The sequence below is a fragment of the Coregonus lavaretus genome (genome assembly GCF_964263955.1).
Source record: "Coregonus lavaretus genome assembly, chromosome: 12".
In the NCBI taxonomy this organism is placed as follows: Eukaryota; Metazoa; Chordata; class Actinopteri; order Salmoniformes; family Salmonidae; genus Coregonus; species Coregonus lavaretus.
Genome location: NC_139999.1, coordinates 45,428,785 through 45,451,137, shown reverse-complemented (window position 1 = coordinate 45,451,137; position 22,353 = coordinate 45,428,785). Strand labels below are relative to the sequence as shown.

The 22,353-nt window shown below is 43.0% G+C and overlaps 2 protein-coding genes across 2 annotated transcripts; both read right to left on the bottom strand.

Moving 5' to 3' along the window:
• Positions 1-2,006: 2,006 nt before the first annotated feature.
• LOC311137857 (uncharacterized protein) lies at positions 2,007-3,799 on the bottom strand. The gene is made up of 8 exons (XM_084172464.1): positions 3,722-3,799; positions 3,540-3,558; positions 3,392-3,423; positions 3,177-3,293; positions 2,847-2,875; positions 2,670-2,736; positions 2,320-2,360; positions 2,007-2,175 (listed from the first exon to the last, which is right to left on the bottom strand). Exons 1-8 carry the CDS (start codon positions 3,783-3,785, stop codon positions 2,083-2,085), a joined length of 462 nt encoding a protein of 153 aa, XP_084028590.1. The 5' UTR covers positions 3,786-3,799; the 3' UTR covers positions 2,007-2,082.
• Positions 3,800-10,226: 6,427 nt separating this feature from the next.
• On the bottom strand, positions 10,227-16,611 carry LOC311138857 (uncharacterized protein; the record flags this gene model as incomplete). The annotated part of the gene is made up of 10 exons (XM_084173655.1): positions 10,227-10,243; positions 10,363-10,419; positions 10,515-10,568; positions 10,761-10,808; positions 13,248-13,298; positions 14,634-14,663; positions 14,980-15,027; positions 15,281-15,304; positions 15,474-15,536; positions 16,545-16,611. 10 exons carry the CDS (start codon positions 16,609-16,611, stop codon positions 10,227-10,229), a joined length of 459 nt encoding a protein of 152 aa, XP_084029781.1.
• Between the last annotated feature and the right edge of the window lie 5,742 nt (positions 16,612-22,353).

Here is a 22,353-nt window from a genome sequence, read left to right as displayed (position 1 = left end):
CACAATTGGTGGCTGACTAAATACTTTTTTCCCCCACTGTATACTAGTGTAAGAGCTGGATCGGAGGAATAACTCACAGCAAATGAGAATGACGAAAAACAGATGACGAGACAGATCAGGGGTGAATAATGCTATTTTCCTGAGAAACAGACTGTCACAAACTACATAATAAGTACGGTATCTGTGACTGAGAGAATGGTTTTAATAGAGAGGAAGATGAGGAGCCTGCTCACAGGAAAACCACAAAGAAAGTTCATCAACTGGTGTGATGGGAGCTCTGCGTGGTCTGCGTGGTCCTCTGTAGCTCAGCTGGTAGAGCACGGCGCTTGTAACGCCAAGGTAGTGGGTTCGATCCCCGGGACCACCCATACACAAAAAATGTATGCACGCATGACTGTAAGTCGCTTTGGATAAAAGTGTCTGCTAAATGGCATATTAATTAATTATTAAATGGGAGGTTGGGCAGGGGTCAATGTCTCCTGCTCCTTACATGAGCCCAAATGACTATATTTTATTCAGGCTTTCTTTTTAACCTTTTTGATTATGACAACTACACTTCACAATAAAAAGCAGGTTTCATGTACAACTACAATATATATTGCCAACATCCAAAAGTCACCAATGGCCAGAAAAAGGTGACAGATAACAGTACATATTTTTTGCATTATCTTGAATAATCAAAATCAAATAATGTAAAATACTAACAAAGACGAGGCAACGGTTTAAGTCAATTTATTCTGTTACTTTTTTGTTTTACAGATTTATATAGGAGGTGAGGGGGGAGCCACCCATTTTTTCAACAAACAAAGCCATCCCCCATAGCCTGATCAACCATCCTGACCGCTGGGCTCAAGTGTGCATCGAAACAGAATGTAAGCTCACAAGATCAGGATGGTCAAACGAGGCTAATCCCTGCATGTTAACTATAAAAAAATGTAATGAAAGTTATGGTCTCACACCGTTTACATCTTAACTACTTCGCAGTCATTGGACTAAAATGCTAGAAAGTGTCTACAACACTGCACATTGAAGGAGCAACTGAAGTGCTAAGTAAATTGAAATTAAACTGGGAACTTGGAAAATAACAGGTAAACACAGGGAAATTGGGAGATTTGCATAGCATTTAGGAAATCTGTATTTTAAGTTTTGATGATCTGATGTTGCCAACAATGTAAACACTTTTAAAACTAAAATATTATATTTTGTAGCATGAAGCAAAGTGTGTGGGCAATATCAGTATAAATGATTTTGCTATAAGATAAGGCTTTTGGGGTTTGCAAACTTTTGCCGCAAAAATTGTTAAATTAAACATAAAAATAAACATTTGACTTTTACCTCAGTTTTTTTAAAAACATTTTAGTGGCCCCCCCTCCTGGCGGCGGAGAGAAACATTTTGAGCTTTAAAGTTAATGTCCTGCAATTCTACACATTTTGCCATGGGGCGGAGAGAACTTTGCAGTTATAAAGTTAATTTCCTGCAATTCTACACATTGTGTCATGGGGTTGAAATAATACAATTCATTTTTAAAAGCTAATTTCCTGCAGTTCTACACATTTTGCCATGGGATGGAGAGACATTTTAAAGATAATTTCTTGCAATTCTACACATTTTGCCATGACTTATGCCATGTTCATTTGATTTCTGAGTGAGAGTGACTAACAAAATCATTGGGGGCCCCCTGGATGTCAGGGCCCCTGGGCAGTAATTTAGCCATTGCTACAAGGCTTAGATAGCTGGCTAGACTAACTTGCCTAGCAATCTATCAAATGTAGCTGACATGGGCTAATTGAGTGACTGTCAGTGACATAACAAGAGGAAAACTGCTAATGAAGAACCACATTTTGAAACTGCACGTTGTGTATTCTACTTTCCTAAGTAACAGTAACTTGAGACCCCAACTGACGTTTTTTTGGTGTGTGTGTGGGGGGGGGGGGGGGGGGCCTCTAGCGGCCACTTATGTCTCACAGCAGTAGATGTATTAGATACTTATTCACAGTACCATGTTGTATGATAAATAAAGGACATCCTACATAGAAGAGTATTTCTGTGAGACATAGTTATAGAAAGCCAGTGGTGTAGTTTCAGTGTGCCTGCAGAAGACTGTACAACCCATCCGGCTGGGCTGAAGTTGCTGGTCTGTCGGGGATTGAGCTGTATACGTGGTACACATCAGACTAGAGAAAATAAACAGACAGTTTAACTTCAGTCCTTTGAATCTACAATATTGTACATGTAAATGTGTATACTAAGATGTAACATCAATCTGAAACTGAGAGTCGTTCACAATCACCAAACACAGTGGATGATTCTGAACTTACATTGTCGTTTTCAGATGACTGTCCATTTTCTTCAAAAGGGCCTGTACATCACAGAGGGAACCTAAGTTAGAGTTTGTGTGTATGTATGTGTGTGTGTGTTTGTGTGTGTGTTTTTGTGTGTGTGTGTGTGTGTGCGTCAGTGTGGGTGTGGTTCTGCGTGTCACTTTGCTGTGCTTAATGTCACTTCCCACTTCTCCTCCTGACTCAAACCATCCTGTAGACTTACAGCTCTATTCTCATGCTTTCAAGATGCTCTAACACATTATCTTTTGTATAACTTAAATACATACATGCTTACTGATGTGACTACATCAGACCAAAATCCAAGCCTAAACAACAAATAGACTAACCTGATGGTATAGATGTGGATGGTACAGAAGTGATCAGGCTGTAGATCCTTACATTCTCTGAATCCACCTGGAGGAAAGAGAGAGAGATCGATCCATATTATCCCTCAGTCTGTCTGTCTGTCCGTCCGAAAACAAGTATGTATCTCTATCCAAGGTTAATATTTTTGCTGTACTTACATCTTCATTTGCAGATACCTGCACAGGACCTGCATGTCAACGAGAGAGACAAAGCCACAAGTAAGAGGTTGTGTGTGTGGGGGGTTGGGGTGGGGTGGGGTCAGAAGAAGTGAAAATAACAGGGCTTGATGTCACTTCACACTTCTCCTCCTGACTCAAACCACCCTGGTGACTTTCATCTCTGTTCTCACACTATTAAGATGCTCTGACTAATACATGTTAAGTTAGTATGGTTGGCATTGAGTGACCAAGTGTTATTGTGCTGGGGGTCCCAAATTCACGTCCCAGGTCAGGAAGACAGGGACAGAAGACATTCTGTTACAAACTCACCTGAGGGCAAAAACGTGGATGGTACAAAGGTGATGAGAGAATTGATCCCAGCATCCCTTGAATCCAACATGCCTGCACTGCTCACAGCTCCCATCACCAAATCATCTAGAACAGATACTAAATGAAAACGTAATTACAACATGTGTATGTACATGTATGTGTGTAGTTGTGTTAGTAGTGTGTGCAGTGTTTGATGTATTTTTTTTTATACATACATCGGCTGTGATCATCCTGAATGGCTGTAGGTCTATACAAAATACAAGTATAAGAAGGTTGTGGTAAGAACATCTCATCATGGACAATACAGAACTAAAGGTTGAGATAGAATCTGCATCATAAAATATCCACAAAGGGAATTCTTACCTCTGGGAATAGTTTTTCTCTGAAAAACAAATTAGGCTAAATTAATTATATTGATTATAGCCTATCCTATACAATATGACCAAAATGAGTTGATAGATTAACCCATGTCAAAGGCACTTACATTCAAATGAGAAAGGAAAATGCTTGCAAATTATTTGTTATGCAGAATCAGAAGTACTCACTGGTCCTCCTACAGAGACAGACAGCTGTCAATCCCATCAGGAACATGCCAACTCCAGAAGCCATACCCACTGCTGCCTGCCATAATTTCACCGCTGTTTGGTGACATGATGACATCAGGAGAGGTCATTATCAAATCAAATCACATACACGTGTTTAGCAGATGTTATAGCGGGTGTAGCGAAATGCTTGTGCTTCTAGCTCCGACACTGCAGTAATATGTAACAATTACGCAACATATACCCAATACACACACAAAAGTAAGGAATGGGATTTAATAATATCAAATCAAATCAAATCAAATTGTATTGGCCACATAAGCCGAATACAACAGGTGTAGATATTACAGTGAAATGCTTACTTACAGCCCTTAACCAATAATGCATTTATTTTTTTTATAAAAAAAGTAAAATAAAACAACAACAAAAAAGTGTTGAGAAAAAAAGAGCAGAAGTCAAATAAAATAACAGTAGGGAGGCTATATATACAGGGGGGTACCGGTGCAGAGTCAATGTGCGGGGGCACCAGCTAATTGAGGTAGTTAAGGTAATATATACATGTGGGTAGAGTTAAAGTGTACTCCCGAGTGGCGCAGTGGTCTAAGGCAAAAATGTATGCACTCACTAACTGTAAGTCGCTCTGGATAAGAGTGTCTGCTAGTCGCTCTGGATAAGAGCGTCTGGTAAATGTATGCATAAATAATAATACATTTTTCCTGTAGTCCACAATCATCTCCTTTGTCTTGGTCACGTTGAGGGAGAGGTTGTTATCCTGGCACCACACGGCCAGGTCTCTGACCTCCTCCCTATAGGCTGTCTCATCGTTGTCGGTGATCAGGCCACTGTTGTGTCATCGGCAAACTTAACGATGGTGTTGGAATCGTGCCTGGCCATGCAGTCACGGGTGAACAGGGAGTACAGGAGGGGACTGAGGGGCCCCCGTGATGAGGATCAGTGTGGCAGATGTGTTGTTACCTACCCTTACCACCTGGGGGCGGCCCGTCAGGAAGTCCAGGATCCAGTTGCAGAGGGAGGTGTTTAGTCCCAGGATCCTTAGTTTAGTGATTAGCTTTGAGGGCACTATGGTGTTGAATGCTGAGCTGTAGTCAATGAATAGCATTCTCACGTAGGTGTTCCTCTTGTCCAGGTGGAAAAGGGCAGTGTGGAGTGCAATAGAGATTGCATCATCTGTGGATCTGATGGGGCAGTATGCAAAATGGAGTGGGTCTAGGGTTTCTGGGATAATGGTGTTGATGTGAGCCATGACCAGCCTTTCAAAGCACTTCATGGCTACAGACGTCAGTGCTACGGGTCGGTAGTCATTTAGGCAGGTTATCTTAGTGTCCTTGGGTACGAGGACTATGGTGGTCTGCTTGAAACATGTCGGTATTACAGACTCAGTCAGGGACATGTTGAAAATGTCAGTGAAGACACTTGCCAGTTGTTCAGCACATGCTCAGAGTACATATACATACAGTGAGGGAAAAAAGTATTTGATCCCCTGCTGATTTTGTACGTTTGCCCACTGACAAAGACATGATCAGTCTATAATTTTAATGGGAGTTTTATTTGAACTGTGAGAGACAGAATAACAACAAAAAAATCCAGAAAAACGCATGTCAAAAATGTTATAAATTGATTTGCATTTTAATGAGGGAAATAAGTATTTGACCCCTCTGCAAAACATGACTTAGTACTTGGTGGCAAAACCCTTGTTGGCAATCACAGAGGTCAGACGTTTCTTGTAGTTGGCCACCAGGTTTGCACACATCTCAGGAGGGATTTTGTTCCACTCCTCTTTGCAGATCTTCTCCAAGTCATTAAGGTTTCGAGGCTGACGTTTGGCAACTCGAACCTTCAGCTCCCTCTACAGATTTTCTATGGGATTAAAGTCTGGAGACTGGCTAAGCTGCTTCTTCTTGAGCCACTCCTTTGTTGGCTTGGCCGTGTGTTTTGGGTCATTGTCATGCTGGAATACCCATCCACGACCCATTTTCAATGCCCTGGCTGAGGGAAGGATGTTCTCACCCAAGATTTGACGGTACATGTCCCCATCCATTGTCCCTTTGATGCGGTGAAGTTGTCCTGTCCCCTTAACAGAAAAACACCCCCAAAACATAATGTTTCCACCTCCATGTTTGACGGTGGGGATGGTGTTCTTGGGGTCATAGGCAGCATTCCTCCTCCTCCAAACACGGCGAGTTGAGTTGATGCCAAAGAGCTCCATTTTGGTCTCATCTGACCACAACACTTTCACCCAGTTCTCCTCTAAATCATTCAGATGTTCATTGGCAAACTTCAGACGGCCCTGTATATGTGCTTTTTTGAGCAGGGGGACCTTGCGGGCGCTGCAGGATTTCAGTCCTTCACGGCGTAGTGTGTTACCAATTGTTTTCTTGGTGACTATGGTCCCAGCTGCCTTGAGCTCATTGACAAGATCCTCCTGTGTAGTTCTGGGCTGATTCCTCACCGTTCTCATGATCATTGCAACTCCACGAGGTGAGATCTTGCATGGAGCCCCAGGCCGAGGGAGATTGACAGGTCTTTTGTGTTTCTTCCATTTGCGAATAATCGCACCAACTGTTGTCACCTTCTCACCAAGCTGCTTGGCGATGGTCTTGTAGCCCATTCCAGCCTTGTGTAGGTCTACAATCTTGTCCCTGACATCCTTGGAGAGCTCTTTGGTCTTGGCCATGGTGGAGAGTTTGGAATCTGATTGATTGATTGCTTCTGTGGACAGGTGTATTTTATACAGGTAACAAACTGAGATTAGGAGCACTCCCTTTAAGAGTGTGTTCCTAATCTCAGCTCGAAACCTGTATAAAAGACACCTGGGAGCCAGAAACCTTTCTCATTGAGAGGGGGTCAAATACTTATTTCCCTCATTAAAATGCAAATCAATTTATAACATTTTTGACATGCGTTCTTCTGGATGTTTTTGTTGTTATTCAGTCTCTCACTGTTCAAATAAACCTACCATTAAAATGATAGACAGATCATTTCTTTGTCAGTGGGCAAACGTACAAAATCAGCAGGGGATCAAATGCTTTTTTCCCTCACTGTACATGGACAAGCAATGACAGAGCGGCATGGACTAAGATACAGAAGAATATTATAGAATAGAATGCAGTATATACATATGAGATGAGTAGTGCAAGATATATAAACATTATTAAAGTGACTAGTGTTCCATTTCTTAAAGTGGCCATTGATTTCAATAGGCAGCAGCAGCCTCTAATGTGCTAGTGATGGCTATTTAACAGTCTGATGGCCTTGAGATAGAAGCTGTTTTTCATTCTCTCGGTCCCAGCTTTGATGCACCTGTACTGACCTCGCCTTCTGGATGATAGCGGGGTGAACATGCAGTGGCTCGGGTGGTTGATGTCCTTGATGATCTTTTTGGCCTTCCTGTGACATCGGGTGCTGTATGTGTCTTGGAGGGAGGCTAGTTTTCCCCCAGTAATGCGTTCGGCAGACCGCACCACCCTCTGGAGAGCCCTGCGGTTGTGGGTGGTGCAGTTGCCGTACCAGGCGGTGATACAGCCCGACAGGATGCTCTCAATTGTGCATCTGTAAAGGTTTGTGAGGGTTTTAGGTGATAAGCCAAATTTCTTCAGCCTCCTGAGGTTGAAGATGCTCTGTTGCACCTTCTTCACCACACTGTCTGCGTGGGTGGACCATTTCAGTTTGTCGGTGATGTGTACGCCAAGGAACTTGAAGCTTTCCACCTTCTCCACTGTCAATGTGGATAGGGGGGTGCACCCTCTGCTGTTTCCTGAAGTCCACAATCATCTCCTTTGTTTTGTTGATGTTGAGTGAGAGGTTATTTTCCTGGCACCACACTCCCAGAGCCCTCACCTCCTCCCTGTAGGCGGTCTCGTCATTGTTGGTAATCAAGCCTACTACTGTTGTGTCGTCTACAAACTTGATGATTGAGTTGGAGGCGTGCTTGGCCACGCAGTCATGGGTGAACAGGGAGTACAGGAGAGGGCTGAGCATGCACCCTTGAGGGGCGCAAGTGTTGAGGATCAGCGAAGTGGAGATGTTGTTTCCTACCTTCACCACCTGGGGGCGGCCCGTCAGGATGTCCAGGACCCAGTTGCACAGGGCGGGGTTCAGACCCAGGGCCTCGAGCTTAATGATGAGCTTGGAGGGTACTATGGTGTTGAATGCTGAGCTATAGTCAATGAACAGCATTCATCTTGAAGCATGCAAGCACCCTCTGCTTTTTCCTGAAGTCCACGATCATCTCCTTTGTTTGGTTGATGTTGAGTGAGAGGTTATTTTCCTGGCACCACACTCCCAGAGCCATTACCTCCTCCCTGTAGGCGGTCTCATCATTGTTGGTAATCAAGCCTACTACTGTGGTGTCGTCTGCAAACTTGATGATTGAGTTGGAGGCGTGCTTGGCCACGCAGTCATGGGTGAACAGGGAGTTCAGGAGGGCGCTGACTTTGCTGATAACTACTTTGTTGAGGGAAAATGTACTTGCTACGATTGTGATATGTTGTTGTCTCACCTAGCTATCTTAAGATGAATGCACTAATGTAAGTCGCTCTGGATAAGAGCGTCTGCTAAATGACTTGTCGTGGAAATTACCACCTGAAGTCAATATTAAATGAATCATTCTTTATTATCAGCAAGCTGGAGAGGTGCCAACAAACTTAATGCACCAGAGTACACGTCGGTCGGGAGCTCCGCCGGGGCAGTTAGTTCTCTTATATACTGCTTACACAGACAAGTTATATTTGCATGATTTAGCTTATTACTTATTCATCATTAATATTTGGTTCATGCATGTGACCAACCAATACCTCACGAGGCTTCTTCTCTTCAAGCTGAGACCTTGAAACTGAGACACCCTGTTCTGTTCTCCAAACAATGTTTTGGGCGTACTGACAAATTGCTCATACTGGTAGTGAGGATTCCTCCCAGGCACGATCAATCAGTCACTCGCATGAACCCAGTTGAATTGGCTTTCCAGAGAGACATCAAGGCCTATAACATACTCTGTTTCACGGAAACATGGCTCTCTTGGGATATTCTGTCGAAATCGGTCCAGCCAGATGGGTTCTCAGTTCATTGCCCAGACAGGAATAAAGGGCGGAGGTGTGTGTTTCATGATTAACGACTCATGGTGTAATTGTAGTAACATAGAGGAACTCGAGTCCTTCTGTTCACCCGACCTAGAATTTCTCACAATCAAATGCCGACCGTATTATCTCCCAAGAGAATTCTCTTCGGTTATAGTCATGGCCGTGTATATCCCCCCTCAAGCCAATACCACAATGGCCCTCAAAGAACTTCACTGGACCTTATGCAAACAGGCTGCATTTATTGTGGGATTTTAACAAAGCAAATTTGAGGACTAGGCTGCCGAAGTTCTATCAACATATCGACTGTTGTACTCGCGCTGCTAAAATCCTCGACCATTGCTATTCAAACTTCCGGGATGGTTATAAGGCCCTCCCCCGCCCTCCTTTCGGCAAATCTGACCACGACTCCATTTTGCTTCTCCCTTCCTATAGGCAGAAACTCACACAGGAAGTACCCATGCTAAGGACTATTCAACACTGGTCTGACCAATCGGAATCCACGCTTCAAGATTGTTTTGATCACGCGGACTGGGATATGTTAACCACCGCATTTGGGATAGGCACTGTCCTGTCTGAGGGCGGCAGGTAGCTTAGTGGTTAGGAGCGTTGTGCCAGTAACCGAAAAGTCACTTGTTCTAATCCCCGAGCCGACTAGGTGAAAAATCTGTCGATGTGCCCTTGAGCAAGGCACTTAACCCTAATTGCTCTTGTAAGTCGCTCTGGATAAGAGCGTCTGCTAAATGACAACAAAAAATTAATTCAACCATGGCAAGGTGACTGGTAATATGGCAGAATACAAACAGTGTAGCTACTCACTCCGCAAGGCAATTAAACTGGCAAAACATCAGTATAGAGACGAAGTGGAGTCGCAATTCAACGGCTCAGACACGAGACGTATGTAGCAGGGTCTACAGACAATCACGGACTACAAAAAGAAAACCAGCCACGTTGCAGACACCGACGTCTCGCTTCCAGACAAGCTAAACACCTTCTTCACCCGCTTTGAGGATAACACAGTGCCACTGACGAGGCCCACTACCAAGGAATATGGCCGATGTGCATGTTAACCCCCGCAAGGCTGCCGGACCAGACGGCATCCCTAGCCACGTCCTCAGAGCATGCACAGACCAGCTGCTGGTGTGTTCATGGACATATTCAATCTCTCCCTTTCCCAGTCTGCTGTTCCCACATGCTTCAAGATGGCCGCCATTGTTCCTGTACCCAAGAAAGCAAAGGTAACTGAACTAAATGACTATCCCCTGTAGCACTCACCTCTGTCATCATGAAGTGCTTTGAGAGACTAGTCAAGGATGCATGGCCAAGCACGGTTGTGGGTGGTGCATATATGTATTCTTAAATCCCATTCCTTACTTTTTGTGTGTATTGGGTATATGTTGTGTAATTGTTAGATATTACTGCACTGTTGGATCTAGTACAAGTACAAGCATTTCGCTACACCCGCTATAACATCTGCTAAACACGTGTATGTGACAAATAACATTTGATTTGATTTGATTTAGCAGGAAAGTACTAAATGAAGATACTTACCCAAAACTCTTTTCTGACCGTTTGAATTCACAACACTGTCTGTGGAGCTTTGACCTCCTGTGCACATGCAAGAGAGAGACGGTTTGTTAACAGTTAACACACATCACAACTTAATAAATACCAATAAACTAAAATCGTGTGGCCACACTCACTTTCAGTTGGACTCTTTGGGGTGTCAGATGTCAAAGTAGGACTAACAGTCAAATCTGGTGCAAAGCAAAGTCATTGGATCTGGTTATACAATAAGGTATCTTAATAGGATTATTTAATCAATCCAATATCTACCTCTTTTCTAGAAATTAGGCAAATTTGTGATCGGGAAAAAAAATACAAAAACCTGGGTAAGATAAAGGAAGTCCATTTGTTTCAGTTTTGCTAACTAAAGATGACCAACACACCTGATATAAGATTCACTGCTGTGCTGGGGGCAAAAGGAGAGGTCAAACCTGGTGAGAAGAAATGAGAAGAAAAATGTATATTTGTTTCATATAAAATAAAATACACTTTTATTTATCTCCCGAGTGGCGCAGTGGTCTAAGGCACTGCATCGCAGTGCTAGCTGTGCCACTAGAGATCCTGCTTTGAATCCAGGGTTGTGGGTTCAATTCCCACGGGGGGCCATTATGAAAGAAATTAAAATAATGTATGCACTTACTAACTGTAAGTCGCTCTGGATAAGAGCGTCAGCTAAATGACTAAAATGTAAAATTGTCACATGTGCCGAATACAACAGGTGTTACAATACAACCTTACCGTGAAATGCTTACTTACATGCCCTTAACCAACAATGCAGTTTTTTATAAGTAACAAAATATTTGCTAAAACAATGATACATATATTAAAATAAACTAAAGTAACAAAAAAGTAACACAATAAAATAACAATAACGAGGCTAATACAGGAGGTTATTGAGGTAATATGTACATGTAGGTAGGGTTAAAGTGACTATGCATAGGTAATAAACAGCGAGTAGCAGCAGTGTAAAAAAGGGGGTCAATGCAAATAGTCCGGGTAGCCATTTAATTAACTGTTTAGCAGTCTTATGGCTTGGGGTTAGAAGCTGTTAAGGAGCCTTTTGGACCTTGAATTGGCACTCCGGTACCGCTTGCATACCTTGGCATTCTTGGGCAGAGGGACTATGGTGGTCTGCTTGAAACATGTCGGTATTACTGACTCGGTCATGGAGAGGATGAAAATGTGCTCTCAGTACACGTCCTGGTAATCCGTCTGGCCCTGCAGTCTTGTGAATGTTGACCTGTTTAAAGGTGTTACTCACATCGGCTACGGAGAGCATGATCTCACAGTCGTCCAGAACAGCTGGTGCTCTAATGCATGGTTCAGTGTTGCTTGCCTCGAAGCAAGCATAGAAGGCATTTAGCTCATCTGGTAGGCTTTCGTCACTGGGCAGCTCATGGCTGGGTTTCCCTTTGTAATCCGTAATAGTTTACAAGCCCTGCCATATCCGATGAGCATCAGAGCCGGTGTAGTAGGATTCAATCTTAGTCCTGTATTGACGCTTTGCCTATTTGATGGTTTGTCGGAGGGCATAGCAGGATTTCTTATAAGCGTCTGGATTAGTTACCCGCTTCTTGAAAGCAACAGCTCTAGCTTTTAGCTCAGTGCGGATGTTGCCTGTAATCCATGGCTTCTGGTTGGGATATGTATGTACGGTCACCGTGGGGACGACGTCGTCGATGCACTTATTGATGAAGTCGGTGACTGTGGTGGTATACTCCTCAATTCCATCGGATGAATCCCTAATCATATTCTAGTCTGTGCTAGCAAAACAGTCCTGTAGCTTAGCATCCGCGTCATCTGACCACTTCCGTGATGAGCGAGTTACTGGCACGTCCTGCTTGAGTTTTTGCTTGTTAGCAGGAATCAGGAGGATAGAATTATGGTCAGATTTGCCAAATGGTGGGTCGAGGGAGAGCTTTGTACGTGTCTCTGTGTGTGGAGTAAAGGTGGTCTAGAGTTGTTTTCCCTCTGGTTGCACATTTTACATGCTGGTAGAGATGAAGTAAAACAGATTTAAGTTTTCCTGCATTAAAGTCCCCAGCCAATATGAGCGCTGCTTCTGGGTGAGCATTCTCTTGTTTGCTTATGGACTTATACAGCTCGTTGAGTGCGGTCTTATTGCCTGCATCGGTTTGTGATGGTAAATAGACAGCTATGAAAAATATAGATAAACTCTCTTTGTAAATATTGTGGTCTTCAGCTTATCATGAGATCCTCTACCTCAGACGAGCAAAACCTCTAGACTTCCTTAATATTAGAGATCGCGCACCAGCTGTTATTGACAAATAGACACAGACCACCACCCTTCCTCTTACTGGAAGTTTATTGTTCTGTCTTGCCGATGCACGGAAAACCCAGCCAACTGCATATTATCCATGTCCTCGTTCAGCCACGACTCGGTGAAACATAAGATAGTGGGACAGATGGTATAGGCGGATTATCCACTTGCAGACTAATTCTCACCAAGCATCCGGGTCTGCGGCCCCTGTATCGGCGTCTCCTCTTCATGCGAATGACGGGGCCTGGTCCGAGAGGAGATGTCAATCTTTCTCCTCCAATTCATTACAGAAAAAATCTTTGTCCAGTGAGTAATTGCTGTTCTGATGTCCAGAAGCTCTTTTCGGTCATAAGAAACATTATGTACAAAAAAAGTTACAAACAACGTGAAAAAACACCCAGAATAGCACAATTGGTTAGGAGCCCATAAAACGGCAGCCATCCCCCTCCAGCGCCATTCATATCTAAGAAAAGTACAACAATTTAGAGTGAAAGTACAAGCAGCTATGAATAAGTCTATGAGTAAACCTGTTGGAGTTTTAGTGAATTAGAGTGAACAAAAATGGAATTGCAAAGTAAGGGATACTTACTAGTTGGTCTCACTGTGATGTCAGGGGTCAAAGTAGAAGTAACAGTCGAACCTGTTGGAAGTAATAAAAGTGAATTCTGTATCTGATTACACAAGAAGAAAGGTATTCATTATTTCTGTTAGAAAACAACACCACTCAGTCAGTAGAAAGATTAAATGTTTAAAATGTCATAATTTGGCATATTATTGTTAAAACCCAGACCCTTAAAAGCTTATGGTGTACCATGGGATGCCCCGTTAACATCCCACATAATCCTTACATGGACAGACCTTTCATTAACTTCTAAAATGGTCTCTGCCACTTGTGATTGCCTGCTGTCTGTTAAATGCTACACATTGGGTGTCACTCTAGTATGGAACTGTGAAATGCAGGGATTGGGGCATGACCTGAACTGGGATACCATTTGGGAAAATATATTTGTTACCTCTAAAAACCCAGCACACCAGCTTATACATTATAAGGTTATGCGTAGAAGTTATGCAACCCCATTTAGATGTTTTAAGATTAAGCAGATTCCTACTCCAATATGTGATAGATGCTGAATGAATGCTGTTGAAACACTAATGCACATGTTTTGGGAATGTCCTATGGTGTCCCAGTTCTGGTCACATGTTTCAGATTTCCTTACAAAAAGTATGTGTTTCCCTGTGAACAAAGATCCACCATTATTTTTGTTGAATGATCACTCTTCCTTTGTACTGCAACTGGTTCAGAAAATAAGCCTTTATGCGAGATTAACAGCAGCAATAAAAGGTTATCCTTAGTGTTTGGATTACCCCTACAATCCTCTCGCCTCAAACATGGTTATCATATTATCAAGATATTGTTTGTATAGAGCGATCAGCGGCCGTGATAAACAAAGCTCCGGCAAATACAGTTGATGCATGGGATGTATTATGCAAAACTCTATCAGATATCAACAACTCTTGACCAAGCAGTGGACCTACATGGTAAGGGAGTGGGGGGGGGGGACAGTTTATTTTCTGAGAATAATATAGAATATGTTTCATTGTAAACTCTACTTCCTTCCTGTAAATGTCATATTGTGCACTCAAATAATTGACTCCTGACAGTATGTAAATAGTTTATTTTATGTTAGTGTTGTCATGTCTGCTAATATTTGTAACATAATCCTGCCTTGTGTGCTGTATAAGGTGAAATAAAAATAAAATGTTGATCACAAAAAAATAAACAGACCCTTGACATAAGGTACAGGTGGAAACAGTATTTGAGCGCCCACTCCAGAAGCCACACCCACTGCTGCCTGCCATAATTGCACAGTTTGGTGACATTGGAAAGGTTATTAACTTGTATTCCCAGGGTCAATACTACATCTCAAGATTTGTGTGTGAAAAAACAGGTAGTCAGCTAGAGAAGGATACTTACCCAGAACGCTTTCTGTGGAGCTTTGACCTCCTGGGCACATGCAAGAGAGAGACTGTTTAATAACAGTTAACACACAACACAACTTATTACGCCACTAAACTAAAATCGTGTGGCCACTTTGGGGTATCAGTTGTCAAAGTAGAACTAGTAGTCCAACCTGGTGCAAAGCAAAGTCATTGGATCTGATTACACAAAAATAAAGATATCTAAATGGGTTGATTTAATTAATTAAATATCAACTTTCTTTTTTATCAGGGAAAATGTGTGAGTAAAAAACCTGGGTAAGATAAAGCTATTCTATTTGTTTAGGTTCTATCTACTAACTAGAGAAAGATGACCAACACACCTGATGTAGGATTCACTGCTGTACTGGGGGTCAAAGGAGAGGTCAAACCTGGTGAGATGAGAGAACTCATATTACACAAAAACAAATATAAATTAATGTAATATCTAAGGTCATTCAATAAGCAGAAAGAGAGAAGTACACTACACATTACCTACAAATCAGATGAACAAAAAAAAAATCTAAATCTGGACTGAAAATCACAAGCAGCTATGAATGGGTCAATTCATAAATCGGTTGGAGCTTTAGTGAATTAATGTGACTAAAAATATAGATGTAAGTTAAACTTTGTAGGCCTACTTACTGGTAGTTGGTCTCACTGTGGTGTCTGGGGTCAAAGTAGAAGTAACAGTTGAAACTAGTCGGAAGCAATATGATTACACAAGAATACAGTATTACATTAACACTTTGGTCACTTAATTTTACAGGTCCGTAATCTAAACCATTGACTGTACAATTGGTATTTGCAGAGATGGTGATTTAGAGGACCAACACACCTTCTGTAGGACTCACTGTCGTGGTGGCCGGCAAAGTAGATCTAGGACCTGGAGTCAAACCCACTGAGAAGACATATTAATACAATTAGCATTTTATTCACGATCATATTAATGATCATTATGTTGTTGTTGGCCTTTTGAAATATCTTTATGACAAAGTAGGACTATAAAAATCACTATGGACAGATTGCTTCTATTCCAGGTAGATTATATTTCTCCTCATTATAGAGATGATAAGACCAATTCATAAAGTGATCAAGTCTTTCAGGACAGATAAGGTGTTAAATGTTGTCGTCAGCTTCCTAGAATAAGATCACCATGTTATCTAACAGCAGAAGCATAACAGTGCATAGATACGATCTAAACACTCGACTTGATGAACACAGAAATGATATTACTTGTGCTGATGATCCCAGGCATTGGTGTTGAGGCTGGTGTCCTATCTATAGAACTGCTTAATTATCTAACAGAACAGCTTAATTTACACATTTACACAACTATTCTTATTGCTGAAACCTGCTATGTTTTAAAATAACAGCAGTGCCACTATAAAATAACAAATGTGTAGCCTACCTGCTATAGAAGGTGTCTGAATAGTTTGTCATGCATATTTATGAGTGCCATTTAAATCATGTGTGCTGTGTGTTTACAACAATTGCCTTTCACTTAATTTCTTACATTCTTACGTGTGAAATCAAATGGAATCGCATGGACTAATCCACAGATTAGCATGGACTAAAGTGACATTGAGACAGCTGTTGTCAATTCTCTATCAACTCCTCCCTCCCCAAACAAATTACTAAACACGCCCCAGAACTAGAGTTAAAAGGAACTGGACCAGTGACCTCCCGACCGACTCACTGCTCCTCTCCTCTGGTCCCCTGCTGTGGGAAAGACACAAATCCAAATGCTCTCTATAGCACTACTAAAGGAAAGTGCTTGTTTCAAACATGTGACTGTGACCCCAATTGTTGGCCAGTACATGCTCTAATTGTATGTTTTGTGTCTCCCACGACTACAGACACTGGGGACACGCCCGACGCTGCTGTGATAGGCTAAACCCAACTCTACCACGCAGCTGGGCTGGTGCGGAGCGAGGGACAGTAGGCGACCTGCCGTTGAACACCGAACCAGCCATCGACTACCAGACCAGCAATCGACTACCATACCAGCCATCGACTACCAGACCAGCCATCGACTACCAGACCAGCCATCGACTACCAGACCAGCCATCGACTACCAGACCAGCCATCGACTACCAGACCAGCCATCGACTACCAGACCAGCCATCGACTACCAGACCAGCCATCGACTACCAGACCAGCCATCGACTACCAGACCAGCCATCGACTACCAGACCAGCCATCGACTACCAGACCAGCCATCGACTTACGATCCCTGCTCGGGAGGAAGAGACGAACCCTGCTCAGGTAGAGCCGAACGAACCCTGCTCAGAAAGACCCGAATGAACATTGGCCACCAATCGGGAATGAACTGCTGTGTTAGTTTGGGAGAACAAGAGACAGATGGAGGAGTCTCACAGCTCAGCTGAACTGAGTCTCTTTCTCTGATTACTGTAGAACTGACTGTCAGCCTGGGAGGAGGTGGGTATGTGAGATCAGAATAATAGAGTGTGCTTCTTTGATTGTTGCATTTAAAAACAGGTAATCCATACATACTAACAGTATGTAAAATCTATAAATACTGTCGAACTCTTCATTTTCAACTACATCAGTATCTATGTTTGCATAGTACAGTGAAACCTACAGTAAGACCTATTATGTGAAATGAAGACATTGGTGAAATATGACATAAGATCTAATTTTCTGAACAAGCATAATGAGCATACAGTATAACAGTGAAGTGTATAATTTTACAAACCACCTACTTACCCTGAACAGTGACTGAGACAGGGTCACTGAAAGGAGATATGTGAGACTTCCTTATAGCGTAGTAACATTTCACTTTGACCACAGCTGGAATTGTTGAACCCGCCCTATTGAGCAGCTCAGTTCCTGTTATTGTCTGCGTACACGATGAGTCTGGAAGATTCTTCACCCCCTCTATGTAGAAGTAACAGTGAGACACATGGAGAGATGGAGGAGTCTCACAACTCAGCTGAACTGATTCTCTCTCTCTGATGACTGCAGAACTCACTGTCAGCTGAGGATGGTCTGTGAGAATAGGGGAATTAAGCATTTAGCGGTTTTGAGAAATTTACTGACAGCCTAATCCCTCCATGTTATTTCAGACTTAAGGATCTTGAGTCAATTATCTCATGTAGCGACATTATGGGAAATTAAGGATATATCATATATTGCTTGATTACTTCATGTAATAGCTTATTACAACAAACAGTATGATAAAATATCCCAAGAGGAACATGGTAATCATGGCACAACAGTAAATTGTTTACAACCATTAAAAACAATCTTCTTACCCTGAATTGTGACTGTAGAAGGCTCACTGTATATGGATCTAAACTGTGAACCTGTAGCAATGTACTGACATTGTATTTTGACCTCAGCTGGTGAACTCTGACCTTTCCACCTCAACAGTAGTGTTCCTGTGAGTGTCTGTTGACAGGGTGATGGTAGGGTAAATTCCACTTGCCCCTCTATTTTGAAGTAACACTCAGAGACAGATGGAGGAGTCTGACAGTTCATCTGAACTGAGTCTGTCTCTTTGATGACTGCAGGAATCACTGTTAGACTGGGCTGAGGAAGATCTGTGAGATCAGAGGGATGATGGAGTGTCTCTTAATTTAATTATGAATTAATTTTCTATGTTTAAGTACTCATATACATCACAGGAGGTTGGTGGCATCTTAATTGGGGAGAATGGTCTCGTGGTAATGACTAGAGCGGAATAAGTGGAATGGTATCAAATACATCAAACATGGTTTCCATGTGTTTGATGCCATTCCATTCGCTCCATTGAAGCCATTATTATGAGCCGTCCTCCCCTCAACAGCATCCACTCATATAGATACTGTACCACTTAATATTATATACGTTTGAAAGACAAAAAAAAATGAAGTCACTGTTGTCTATTTCAGTAATAAACCATGAGAACCTGTGCCAGGAACAGCCTTTAGGAGGAAGTTATCACACAATAATCCCCGGGTTCGAGGGTCATTTTGCTTTTATAAAATGGTTGCCAACATAAAAAAAATTAAGATTAAGGACATGTTTTCATTAAAGACGTTGTTGTAATGAGTAAATTTGCTTTATTTAATCCTTCCACCAGAACATATGCGCCTCATTTTCGAACGTTGCTACATGGGCACAGCCAAACAACGGAAGTGATGGATTCGACTTCCGCTTGACTTACCTACTGCAGCGCGCTGGTGGCAAACTTGCCAGAGTAAATTATTTAAAAGAGTCCATTTATAGAGTATAAATGTCAAGTAAACAAGTATAAGTGTTGTTTTATATTTATTTAATTCAAGTACTGGTTCAGACCATTCAATGCTTTCAGGGTGTGTTAATTGTCAGTGACAACTACAAATAATCCTTCAATGTAGGCTACATGTAGACCTAATGAAAAATAATATAGTATTTAAATGTAGCAATTCAACAACAAATGCTGTTTAGCCTGCTAATCTTTTACAGTATGTCATTGCCTCCTTGCTCAAGTGGTTTGCAAGTGATTTCCATTATGCTAAATGGTTGTCAATGCCTTTGGGTCTTCTTTTTGACTGTGCTCATCTGTGTATGTCCTCTGCAACTATTTGCAATACATCAGTGCAACAATTACCAAGTTAGCTAGCTGAATAAACTAAGTTAGTCTATTCCTAGAAAACATTGAACCGCTGTAGTTTACAACAATTATAGTTTCTGAGGTGGAAGTTGGGAGAGTTATATTTGGGTGTTTCAGTGAAACGTAAGTGAGGGAGGCCCCGCTCTTTCGCTTTCCCAGATGTTTAGTTCATTTCTTTCCGATCTCCTTTGCATTATTGTAGCCATTTTCTGTAGCCTGTCAACTATATGTCTGTCTATCCCTGTTCTCTCCTCTCCGCACAGGCTATACAAATGCCTCACACCGCGTGGCTGCTGCCACTCTAACCTGGTGGTCCCTGCACGCACGACCCACGTGGAGTTCCAGGTCTCCGGCAGCCTCTGGAACTGCCATTCTGCGGCCAACAAGGCAGAGTTCATCTCAGCCTATGCTACCCTCCAGTCCCTCGACTTCTTGGCGCTGACGGAAACATGGATTACCACTGAAAACAATGCTACTCCTACTGCTCTCTCCTCGTCTGACCATGTGTTCTCACATACCCCGAGGGCAAATGGTCAGTGGGGTGGTGGCACAGGAATCCTCATCTCTCCCAAGTGGACATTCTCTCTTTCACCCCTGACCAATCTGTCTATCTCCTCATTTGAATTCCATGCTGTAACAGTCACTAGCCCATTCAAGCTTAACATCCTTATCATTTATCACCCTCCAGGTTCCCTTGGAGAGTTCATCAATGAGCTTGACGCCTTGATAAGTTCCTTTCCTGAGGATGGCTGACCCCTCACAGTTCTGGGTGACGTTAACCTCCCTACGTCTACCTTTGACTCATTTCTCTCTGCCTCCTTTCCACTCCTCTCCTCTTTTGACCTCACCCTCTCACCGTCCCCCCCTACTCACAAGGCAGGCAATAAGCTTGACCTCATCTTTACTAGATGCTGTTCTTATACTACTCTCACTGCAACTCCCCTCCAAGTCTCCGACCACTACTTTGTATCCTTTTGTCTCTCGCTCTCCTCCAACACTACTCACTCTGCCCCTACTCAGATGGTAATGCGCCGTCGGAACCTTCGCTCTCTCTCTCCCGCTACTCTCTCCTCTTCCATCCTATCATCTCTTCCCTCTGCTAAATCCTTCTCCCTCCAATCTCCTGATTCTGCCTCCTCAACCCTCCTCTCCTCCCTTTCTGCATCCTTTGACTCTCTATGTCCCCTATCCTCCCGGCCGGCTCGGTCCTCCCCTCCTGCTCCGTGGCTTGAGGACTCATTGCGAGCTCACAGAACAGGGCTCCGGGCAGCCGAGCGGAAATGGAGGAAAACTAGACTCCCTGCGGACCTGGCATCTTTTCACTCCCTCCTCTCTACATTTTCTTCCTCTGTTTCTGCTGCTAAAGCCACTTTCTACCACTCTAAATTCCAAGCATCTGCCTCTAACCCTAGGAAGCTCTTTGCCACCTTCTCCTCCCTGCTGAATCCTCCTCCCCCTCCCCCCCCCTCCTCCCTCTCTGTGGATGACTTCGTCAACCATTTTGAAAAGAAGGTTGACGACATCCGATCCTCGTTTGTTAAGTCAAATGACACCGCTGGTCCTGCTCACACTGCCCTACCCTATGCTTTGACTTCTTTCTCCCCTCTCTCTCCAGATAAAATCTTGCGACTTGTGATGGCCGGCCGCGCAACAACCTGCCCGCTTGACCCTATCCCCTCCTCTCTTCTCCAGACCATTTCCGGAGATCTTCTCCCTTACCTCACGTCGCTCATCAACTCATCCTTGACCGCTGGCTATGTCCCTTCCGTCTTCAAGAGAGCGAGAGTTGCACCCCTTCTCAAAAAACCTACACTCGATCCCTCCGATGTCAACAACTACAGACCAGTATCCCTTCTTTCTTTTCTCTCCAAAACTCTTGAGCATGCTGTCTTTAGCCAACTCTCTTGCTATCTCTCTCAGAATGCTATAGAAGGTGTCTGAATAGTTTGTCATGCATATTTATGAGTGCCATTTAAATCATGTGTGCTGTGTGTTTACAACGATTGCCTTTCACTTAATTCCTTACATTCTCACGTGTGAAATCAAATGGAATCGCATGGACTATTTTCCCTGCTTTTATGGTGTCCTGTGACTCCACAGATTAGCATGGACTAAAGTGACATTGAGACAGCTGTTGTCAATTCTCTATCAACTCCTCCCTCCCTAAACAAATTACTAAACACACCCTAGAACTAGAGTTAAAAGGAACTGGACCAGTGACCTCTCGACCGACTCACTGCTCCTCTTCGCTGGTCCCCTGCTGTGGGAAAGACACAAATCACAATGCTCTATATAGCACGACTAAAGGAAAGTGCTTGTTTCAAATGTGTGACTGTGACCCCAATTGTTGGCCACTACATGCTCTAATTGTATGTTTTGTGTCTCCCACGACTACAGACCCTGGGGACACGCCCGACGCTACTGTGATAGGCTAAACCCAACTCTACCACGCAGCTGGGCTGGTGCGGAGTGAGGGACAGTAGGCGACCTGCCATTGAACACCGAACCAGCCATCGACTACCAGACCAGCCATCGACTACCAGACCAGCCATCGACTACCAGACCAGCCATCGACTACCAGACCAGCCATCGACTACCAGACCAGCCATCGACTACCAGACCAGCCATCGACTACCAGACCAGCCATCGACTACCAGACCAGCCATCAGCTGAACTGATTCTCTCTCTTTCTCTGATTACTGTAGAACTGACTGTCAGCCTGGGAGGAGGTGGGTATGTGAGATCAGAAGAATAGAGTGTGCTTCTTTGATTGTTGCATTTAAAAACAGGTAATCCATACATACTAACAGTATGTAAAATCTATAAATACTGTCGAACTCTTCATTTTTAACTACATCAGTATCTATGTTTGCATAGTACAGTAAAACCTACAGTAAGACCTATTATGTGAAATGAAGACATTGGTGAAATATGACATAAGATCTAATTTTCTGAACAAGCATAATGAGCATACAGTATAACAGTGAAGTGTATAATTTTACAAACCACCTACTTACCCTGAACAGTGACTGAGACAGGGTCACTGAAAGGAGATATGTGAGACTTCCCTATAGCGTAGTAACATTTCACTTTGACCACAGCTGGAATTGTTGAACCC

Bases quoted from the DNA above. Each gene is read 5' to 3' on its own strand.
- LOC311137857 (XM_084172464.1), bottom strand. From the start codon at position 3,785: ATGGCTTCTGGAGTTGGCATGTTCCTGATGGGATTGACAGCTGTCTGT. The intron at 3,294-3,391 runs GTATGTATAAAA...GTTTTCATTTAG, and splicing joins TCAGGATGATCACAGCCGAT to TATCTGTTCTAGATGATTTG. The intron at 2,737-2,846 runs GTAAGTACAGCA...TCTTTCCTCCAG, and splicing joins AGGTATCTGCAAATGAAGAT to GTGGATTCAGAGAATGTAAG.